The following is an 8,692-nucleotide window of genomic DNA, read 5'->3' as shown; positions in this document are numbered from 1 at the left end:
GCGCACGGGGCGGGGGGCGTGCTCGGAGAGTGTCATCTCCAAGCCAGCCTGGGCTTGCAGGGAGCGTGGGGGCGTGCTGGGGGGTGCGCCCTGGGAGGGGGAGAAGGATCGGGGAGCCCTCTGCACCTTCCAGATCGGGGAGCAGAGCCGAATTCGAAGCGCTCGGAGGTGTGCAGTTTGTTTCGGAGTTCGGGTCCCTTCTGTGGCAGGAACTGGCGGTGTGACCTTGAACGTATCCCCACCGCTCTCTGCCCTGGTAGAGCTTGCTGGGCTACACGGCCAGGGCCACCAAGTGACTCGGGAGGTCCGCTTGACTCCAGTGGTTTTGTGCTTTTAATCCTTGTGGGGCTCCTTCCCTTCCCTGTTACCCGCTCCCCGCTCGGCATCCACACCCCGTCCACCGCGTCTCCCTTTCAAACCTCACCCCCTCCCCACAGACTCTTCCTGCTCTGCTCGCTGCCACCAGCCATTTCCCCAGCATTCTGCCCGCCTGCGAGCTCCGGGGAGGGGACTTGCCATACCCCCCCATCTGCCAACTTCATTAGGGTGCATTTCCTCCCAACTGGGCTCCACTGAAACCCAGAGGATACCAGGGCCAAGCTAAGGAGAAGGGGGACTGCACGCAAAAGGACCCCCGAGTTCAATCCTTGTGGGGTGGTGGCACATCCCTGTAACCCCAGCACTGGGGAGGCTGAGGCAGGAGGATCACTTTGATATGACATAGTGAGTTCAAGGCTGGCCTGAAGTACACAGCAAGACCTTGCCTCAAAAAAAACCAAACCGAAAAGGACCCCTCCAAAGCAGAGGACTCCTCTCGAGCCCCGCCCCTCTGCACACGCACACGCGCGCACACACCTGCACTCACGGACATAAAACATGCCAGCGACGCCCGAGCCCCTTTCATCTGGGGATCTCCCAGCGCCAGGCAGAGGTCTAATTACCCAAGCACCCCTCTGGCCCCGCCGGTTCCCCCGCTGTCATTAGCCCAGTTTTACCAGCGGGGGCCGCAGCCTTCCCACGGATGCCAGGGCGGGGCCCAGCCTCCAGTCTGCTCCTGGGGAGGGGTGTGTGTGTGTGTGTGCCACTCTACTAACACCTGGCACAATCACTTGCCCAGTGGAGTGAGCCTCCAACCTGCCTTCTTTCCGAGTTGGGAGCTGGGCTGCCCTTGCACCCTCAGTTCTGAGCGAGCCACTGGGGCTCAGGGCTGTGCAATGCCTCGGGGAGCGGCGGGTGCCTCTCCCACGGGAGCCCCCAGGACCACCAGGACGAGAGGAGCGGCTGGGGTGAAACGCATGGGGTGTTCAGTGACGTCGTTGGGGGGAGCCTGTAGAGTGCAGAGTCAGCACACCGCCAGGGAACCTCACTTCCGCCTGGGCCTGCCTGCAGCGGACATGCGACAGCTGCAGTGTGTGTATGGGGGCTGCAGCTGCAGCCAGGGCGGTGTGCAGTGGGCGGTGCATGGAGTGTGGCTGCCTGCCAGCAGATGCCACCTCATCTGTGATCAGGCTTGGCTGCAGCCCCAGGGATCAAGGCTGCAGGGCCCATGCTGTTCCCTGCATGGAATTGTCCCTTGGGGTCAGGCTTCCTGAGGCATGGGGAGCTGTCCGGGTGCTTGAGATGCGCATTACAGGTGTGCATCACCATGCCCAGCTAAAAGTTTAATTTAATTTATATTCCCTTCCACCCATCAGAGCTGGGAGGCCAGCATGAGCTCCTGCTGGACCCGCAGGAGCCTGGATGGGGCAGGGCTTGTGCGACCCAGAAGCAGCAGGTGAAGATGCTGTTGTTTCTTCTCCCCGCACTCTGCGCGGACCACATTTGTCTCTGACGCAAGGCGCTTGATATTGGGGTCGGAGAGACTTTCTGAGATGCCTCCAAAAAGAAATCCTAAACTCCGAGCTAAAAAATGCAGCACTTCCTGATCCACCCCTCCCAGCCCCTGGCAGGGTGAGGCATCTTGAACTCAAAGACAGTGTTCCCGGAGCCCATCTTCTGCTTGCCTGTCCCTCTCTCCTAGAGTCCCAGTGGGCCGCTGACAGCCCTGGGCAGGGGCAAAGTGAAGGGCACGCGGCCTGGGGAGCAGGCGTCACAGCAGGTGCTGGGGCCTCGCCCGGGGCTGGGCTGATGGTAGCCCCTGTCCTCATGTGGCACCAGCCCCTTCCCAGCCTGCTCAGCCTGGCTGGCTGATTTCGAAGGGCTTCACTCCCCTTAGATTCGGTTCATCCCGGCTCCTGTTCCGTCCTTGCCGGGACCCCCGCCCCAGGCTGACACCCAGCCCCCAAGCCTGCTTCAGGGCGGCCCTGCAGTGATAGGAGGCGGAGGGTGGGACAGGAGCAGCTCAGCTGGGGACCCCCAGGAGGAGCCGTCTGGCGGCCCCTCCCCTCCGCTTCGATTTCGGTTGCCAAGGAGGCAGCAGGAACAGCCTGTTCTCGGGCTCCTTTCGAGCAGCATGGCCAAGCCCCTCCCTTTCCTTCTCCCAGGCTGTTGCTAGGAGGCACCCCAAGAGTTCTTGAGGATCTCACCCCTAGGAGCCAGGAGGCCCAGCTGATTTTCTGCAGAGCTTCCACCCCGCCAAAGCCTGGCCACCGTGACCTCACACCACCTCCACCTGTGTCAGGGAGCCTTGGACATCTCCACCAGTCTGGGGACACAGGGTCAGGCCTGGGCCTGCGGCTCAGGAACTCCCCTCCCTGTCTCGTGCATTTCTGTATGTGGCGCTGGGTAGCGAAGCCAGCGGCTCAAGCACGTGAAGCATGTGCCCTGCTATGGAGCCACACCCCTGTCCCCCATTTCCTCTGGACTGGAATTCAGGTGATGTCAGCAAGTGGTGAGATACCACAGACACCCCTCTGTACCCTCACTTATTAGGGGTGCTCTGGAAAGACAGATGAAGAAACTGAGTTTCTACCAGCTAAGAGAACCCAAAACCCCAGTGTTTCTCCTCCTCAGTGTTCTCTAAATCAAGCAGAAATGGAAGCCAGCCATGGCAGTGCATTCTGCAGTGCTAGCATTCTAGGAGGCTGAGGCAGAAGGATTACAAGTTTGACCCCAGCCTGGGCAGTTCAGAGACTTAGCAAGACTTGTTCTCAAAATAAAAAAAATAAACTGGATGTGGTGGCAAATGCCCGTAATCTAGTGGCTCCAAAAGCTGAAGCAGGAAGATTGCAAGTTCGTGGCCAGCCTGGGCAATTTAGTGAGACCCTGTATCAAAAATAAAAGATAAACTCAAGATGCTGAGGCAGGAGGATCTCTGCGAGCTCTATGCCAGCCTGAGCTATACAGCAAGACCTTGACTCAAAACAAACAGAATAACAATAATAAAAATAAATTAGGGTGGTGGATGTAATTGAGTGGTCAAATGCCTCTGGTTCATTCCCCAGCACTACACATAAACTAACAAATAAATAAATATTTTAGAAAGAGCTGGGCATGCAGCTCAGTACAAAGGCCCTGGGTTTGTTCTCCATGAAATGGAGCAAAGAAAGTTGGGGAGCAGTAGATGGAAGTTGGGGATCAATTTCAAACAGCCCTTGAACTCACTATGTAGCCCAGGCTGGCCTCAAACTCACGGCAGTCCACCTGCCTCAGCCTCCCAAATGCTGGGATTACAAGCATGCGGCCCCACACCAGCTGTTTATTTTGTTGACAGGGTCTCACTTTGCAGCTCAGGCTCACTTTCAACTCATGAACCTGCTTCAGCCTCCCAAGTGGTGAGTTGTCACCACCACATCAAGTTTTGTTTTATTTTTATATTTAATATGTCCTAGGTATTGGACCCCCTCAAATATCCATAGTTTCTAGTTTCACATTGCTATTTGCCAGCAGAGAAATCGGAGAAGGAAGAGGAGGAAGAGGTAGGGGTCTCTTCTGCCACCAGAATTTGGGGCTCACTGTCCCTTCCTGCAGTTAGAAGAGAGGACTGGATAGTCCATGTGGCGGTTTAAAGTGTAAAATAGAGCCTCTGACCCTGGAGTGGTTGCCCACACCTGTAATCCTAGTATTTTAGGAGGCTGAGGCAGGAGGATCGGAAGTTCAAGCCCAGCTTGGGCAATTTAGCAAGAGCCTGTCTATAAATAAAAAAAGGGAGGCCTCAGTCCCCAGTACTGCAGAAAAACAAAACAACAACAAAAAAACACGAAGAGAAAAAGAGCAGCTGTCGGGCTCGAGGGAGGAGCAGTGCAGAGGAAATGACAGGCTGGCCTGGCTTCCCGGCCAGTGTCGGGGGCCCCAGGATCACAGCACCCCTCTTCCCTCTGTGCTGGGAGCCAGAGGCAGGAGGCCGTGTGTTCCCCAGGGTGTTGGAGCGGAAACTGCAGGCAAGGCTGGTTCACATTCTGCCTTGCCCCGAGCGGGGGGAGGAGGAAGTCAGAGCCAGGGCCACCCCATAGGCCTCTTCCCACCCGTCCCTCCACATAAATAGGAAGCAGGGACTTGATTTGGGAACCGATAGAAGGGGAAACTGGTGTGGAGCCAGCCGTGTCTGAGCGCCTTGCAGTGACTCTCTCTTCCCAGCCACCTGCTGCTCAGAATCAGGGGCCCCAGGCGAGCTCCCAGAGGGAGGTGCTCTGCTGAGGGGAGGGGAGTGACTCCGTCTCCCCCAGAGACACAGGTGGTGAAGCGCTCTGGGCCTTGTTGCTTACTGATGAGTTCAGTGTTTCTGGGTCTTTGGGTCTGGATCCTTGCCACCTTCCCTTAGCGGTATCCACGCGCCTACAGAAGGGCTGTCCCGTCCCCCGGTGCCCCCAAACCCTCTTTCTTGCAGTCTCCTCCCCTACTCTGGCCTCATTTTGTTGTTGTTGCTGTTGGTGTTGGTGGTGGTTTCTGGCCCCTGTTCCAGATGTCACATGTCCCTTTGTCTGCTGTTCCCCTGTCCCCTCTTCCAGCCAGCAAGATGACTATGTAGGGTGGCAGAGGTGGCGGAGGGACAGCCGGGGACAGTAGAGAAAGGGGGGGGGCTTTAAGAGGGGCTGGGGACATCTCCTTGTATAGAATTTCTTCTCTTGCTGTCCGGAGGATTATGCTGGAGTCTTGTCCTTGCCATGGTCAGGCCAGAGAGCTCAAGGGCATCCCTAGAAGACAAGCGTGGCGGAGGAGGTGGGGTAGGGAAGGGCTGCTTCCGGCAGTCCCGGTGAGGGGCAGGAAGGGCAAAGCAGAGAAACTGAAAATGGCTTTGCCCTGGGCCGAGGACTCCCTGGATGTAGATGTCCAGTTTCAGGGAAACCGGGCCAAGCCTAGAGAAACAGCTGCTGGGCAGAGACAGGGTGCAGGGAAGGCAGATGGCCTTGCTCCAGGCGCTGCCTGCTGTCACTATGAATGCGGGGCGCCTCCCTGGAAATCGGCCTGACTTCCTGGCAGACTGAGTGATGTGAGCTCAGAGTAGCACCACCCTCAAGGCTGAATACTCTCCTTCCCAGGTGGACTGGACCTAGCACCCACTAACTCAGTGAGGAGATGCCGCAGAGTCTACCGTTCCCCTCCCAAAGGGCTGTTTGGGGGTGCACACCTGTAAATTCAGCACTTGGGAGGCTGAGGCAGGAGGATTGCCAGGAGTTCAAGGCCAGCCTGGGCTATATGGTGAGACCCTGTCTCAAAAAGCAGGGAGAGCAGTATGGGCTGTGGGCAGTGGGAAAGGAGCTGCAGGAGAGGGCAATGGTGTGGGGGGGCCTCAGGCTGCTGTAACGGGAAAGGAATAGGAGGTAGGAGCAGGCAGGGGGGAGCGTGGAGACTGGAGAAGCCAGGAAGCCAGTGGGTGAGGGCCTGCACTAAGTGAAGCTCCTGGCAGTGCCCACTGCAAGTGTAAGTGGCTAGGAGGCCGGGGGCTTATGGGTGAGGGGTCTAGGTTCTTGCCACTTTCTGCTTTGGATATTTCCCTGCACATATTTGACAGCTGGTTTTTATTTTTTATTTTTATTTTTATTTTTTCCCTCCTGGTGCTTGAACCCAGGTCCTTCACACTGAGCTACACCTTCAATCTTTTTTTAATTTTTTATTTTGAGACAGGGACTCACTAAATGGCTAAATTGACCAGGCTGAGCTTGAATTTTCGATCCTGATCCTCCTGCTTCACTCTCCCAGAGTGCTGGGATTATAGCATGAGTCGCCACACCCAGCAGCTGTTTTGCATAAATAATATTCTCCAGTGGGGTCACTTGGGCAAGCACGAAGGGTGCACTCCTCAGGGCGTACGGGTGGGTGTGGGGAGAGGACGGAAGCCATAGGTAGTACCAATGTTAGGGGCACAGGATCTGGGGCTTCTCCAGCCATGCTCCTTAAGACAGCCCGTTTGTCCCATGCTGCAGATAGCCAGGATCCTGGCATGCTCTGCCCCGACTGCCCCTGTCGCTTCTGGGACCTGAGTTGCTGCTTTTCCAGATTCATCCTGATTTTCCCTCACCTAGGGATAGATGAGGGGAAATACAGATGGAGCGAGGACGCATGGACTGGGATATCAGGTGCCTCAGGATATGGGACCAGGAGCTGGGGGTCTCAATGTGTCCTCCTGTCCCTGGCGTAAATGATTTGCAAAACCTGTCCATGGGCCAGAGCTGGCCTGAGTGCTGTGCACAGGGAGGCTAGGACATACCAGCCAGAGGTGGAAAAACATCTGGTTTCAGGCTTCCCGCTGGAGGGAAATAGGCTCATGCCAAAAGCTGTGGACATAATAATCTACAATATGTTTTTATTTATTTATTTTTTTCCTTGAGATAGGGTCTCACTATGTAGTTCAGCTTGGCCTTGAACTCAATCTGTAGCCCAGATGGGCCTCAAACTCACGACAATCCTCCTGCCTCAGCCTCTTGAGTGCTGGGATTACAGGTGTGCATCACCATGCCCAGCTAAAAGTTTAATTTAATTTAATTTATTTATTTAGGTTTTTTGTTTCTGGTACCGGGAATCAAACTCAAGACCTTGCACTTGCCAGGCAGGTGCTGTGCCGCTGAGCTAAATCCCCAGCCCCCTAAAAGTTTTTAGATTTATAGGAAAATCTTGAAAATAGTAGAGAGCACTCCCATACTCTGCACTCACTTTCTTTTTGTTTTATTTTACTTGGTACTGGGCACTGAACCCAGGGTCTTAACCCTGAGCTACATCTCCAGATCTTTTTTGTTTTGGGACCCTGGTCTTGCTAAGTCGCTGAGTTGCAGGAGCAGTTTTCAGGATCAGGACCGGGTTCTAAGCAAACTGTGCTTGTAGAATACGGGTGTGGAAAATGTGTATTCCATTCCTGCGGCATCAGGGGCTTTGGAGGAATTTTTTTTTTTTCTTTTGTCTTTTTTGAGACAGGGTCTCGCTATGCAGTTCAGACTGGCCTTGAGCTCACTTTGTAGCCCAGGCTGGTCTCAAACTCGCAACGATCCTCCTGCCTCAGCCTCCAGAGTGCTGGGATTACAGGCGTGCGCCACCACGCCCGGCTGGAGGAAAAAAATTTTAAAAAGCTAGCAGAGAACGTTACTGCTAAGCCGTTGCCGGCCTACTAACAAGACTGGAGAGTAACCAGAGGGTGTGGGAATAGCACCGAAAGTCCTGCAAACAGTGACATCATTGGGCTACACCCGGTTGCTCCTCGACCCGAATCTCTGCAGTGCCCCAGCTCCTTGGAGGTTCGCCCTTAAAGGACAGAAGCCAGGCGGTCTGAGCACGTTCATCCCTAGGCTTCCTCTCCAGCTCTGAAGGACGCGGTTACAAAGTAAAGACTACTATTCCCAGAAAGCACTGCGGCAGGGCTTTTCTCTCGCTCCGTTTCTATTGGCTTCTGCCCGTAACTCCCAGCCAATAGGAAATGATTTTCTTTATAGGTGCCAATATGGCGCTGCCTAGGAGGTAGAGCTCCATTGTCCGGTAGGCTTAAATTTGGGGAGGTGGTGGATGAAAAGGAAATAGGGAATTATAGTTTCAGACGACCATAGAGGGGATGGGTGGGGGAGGATTTAGACTTAGGGTAGTAGTGGCAGAGGGATACAGCCAGAGCTAAGGGAGTCGTTAAGCAACTGGGGCTGGTTTATCCCCTTCTTGCTCTCTTTTAATCTTTGTATTAGCTTCTTCTACAGTTTTATTTATTATTTGTTGGCTTTATGAGACAGGTCTCCCTATGTAGTTCAGGCTGGTCTTGAACTCAGCCTGTACCCCAGGCTGGCCTCGAGCTCGCGACAGTCCTCCTGCCTCAGCCTCCCTAGTGCTGCGATTACAGGTGTGGCTAAGCGGGGCGGTCTTAGCTTCTTCGACATCCTCCTCTCTGTGCCCTAGTTCAAGGAAGCATGGTTCAGGAGGGGAGATCCTGATACGATTTCAATTTTGCCATCCCCTTTTTTCCGTCTAGTTCCTTTACCTTGCTTAAATCTCCCCGAATCATTCCGCGTAACTCGCCTTCCCAATCGTTTCTTCAGGGCCCCCTCTCTGGTTCCGTTTCTCACACATCGAAGCTGACGGCCCCCAGACTCACATCCTCAGAGTGAGATCATGAAGGTGGTGAATCTAAAGCAAGCCATTTTGCAAGCCTGGAAGGAGCGCTGGAGTGACTACCAGTGGGCCATCAACATGAAGACATTCTTTCCCAAAGGAGCCACCTGGGACATTCTCAACCTGGCAGGTCTCAAGGGAAGTGGGGAGGGGCCGGCGATACAGCTCAGTGGCATAAGCGCCTGCCTGGCAAGCGCGAGGTCATGAGTCTGATCCCCGGTACCACAAAAAA

At 54.9% G+C, this 8,692-nt stretch overlaps 1 protein-coding gene across 1 annotated transcript in view; it reads left to right on the top strand.

Annotated features, from left to right (window-relative positions):
- Positions 1-8,387: 8,387 nt before the first annotated feature.
- Med24 (mediator complex subunit 24) overlaps positions 8,388-8,692 on the top strand; it is a gene marked incomplete at its 5' end in the record, with an annotated part of 21,318 nt that continues 21,013 nt past the window's right edge. Inside the window, 1 exon segment of the mRNA XM_013519195.1 lies at positions 8,388-8,590. Coding sequence (XP_013374649.1) covers positions 8,461-8,590 — 130 coding nt within the window.

Source organism: Chinchilla lanigera, unplaced genomic scaffold (assembly GCF_000276665.1).
Source record: "Chinchilla lanigera isolate Chin_1 unplaced genomic scaffold, ChiLan1.0 scaffold00050, whole genome shotgun sequence".
Lineage (NCBI taxonomy): Eukaryota > Metazoa > Chordata > Mammalia > Rodentia > Chinchillidae > Chinchilla > Chinchilla lanigera.
Note: the sequence above shows the minus strand (reverse complement) of the source record. Positions and strands in the feature narration are given on the sequence as shown.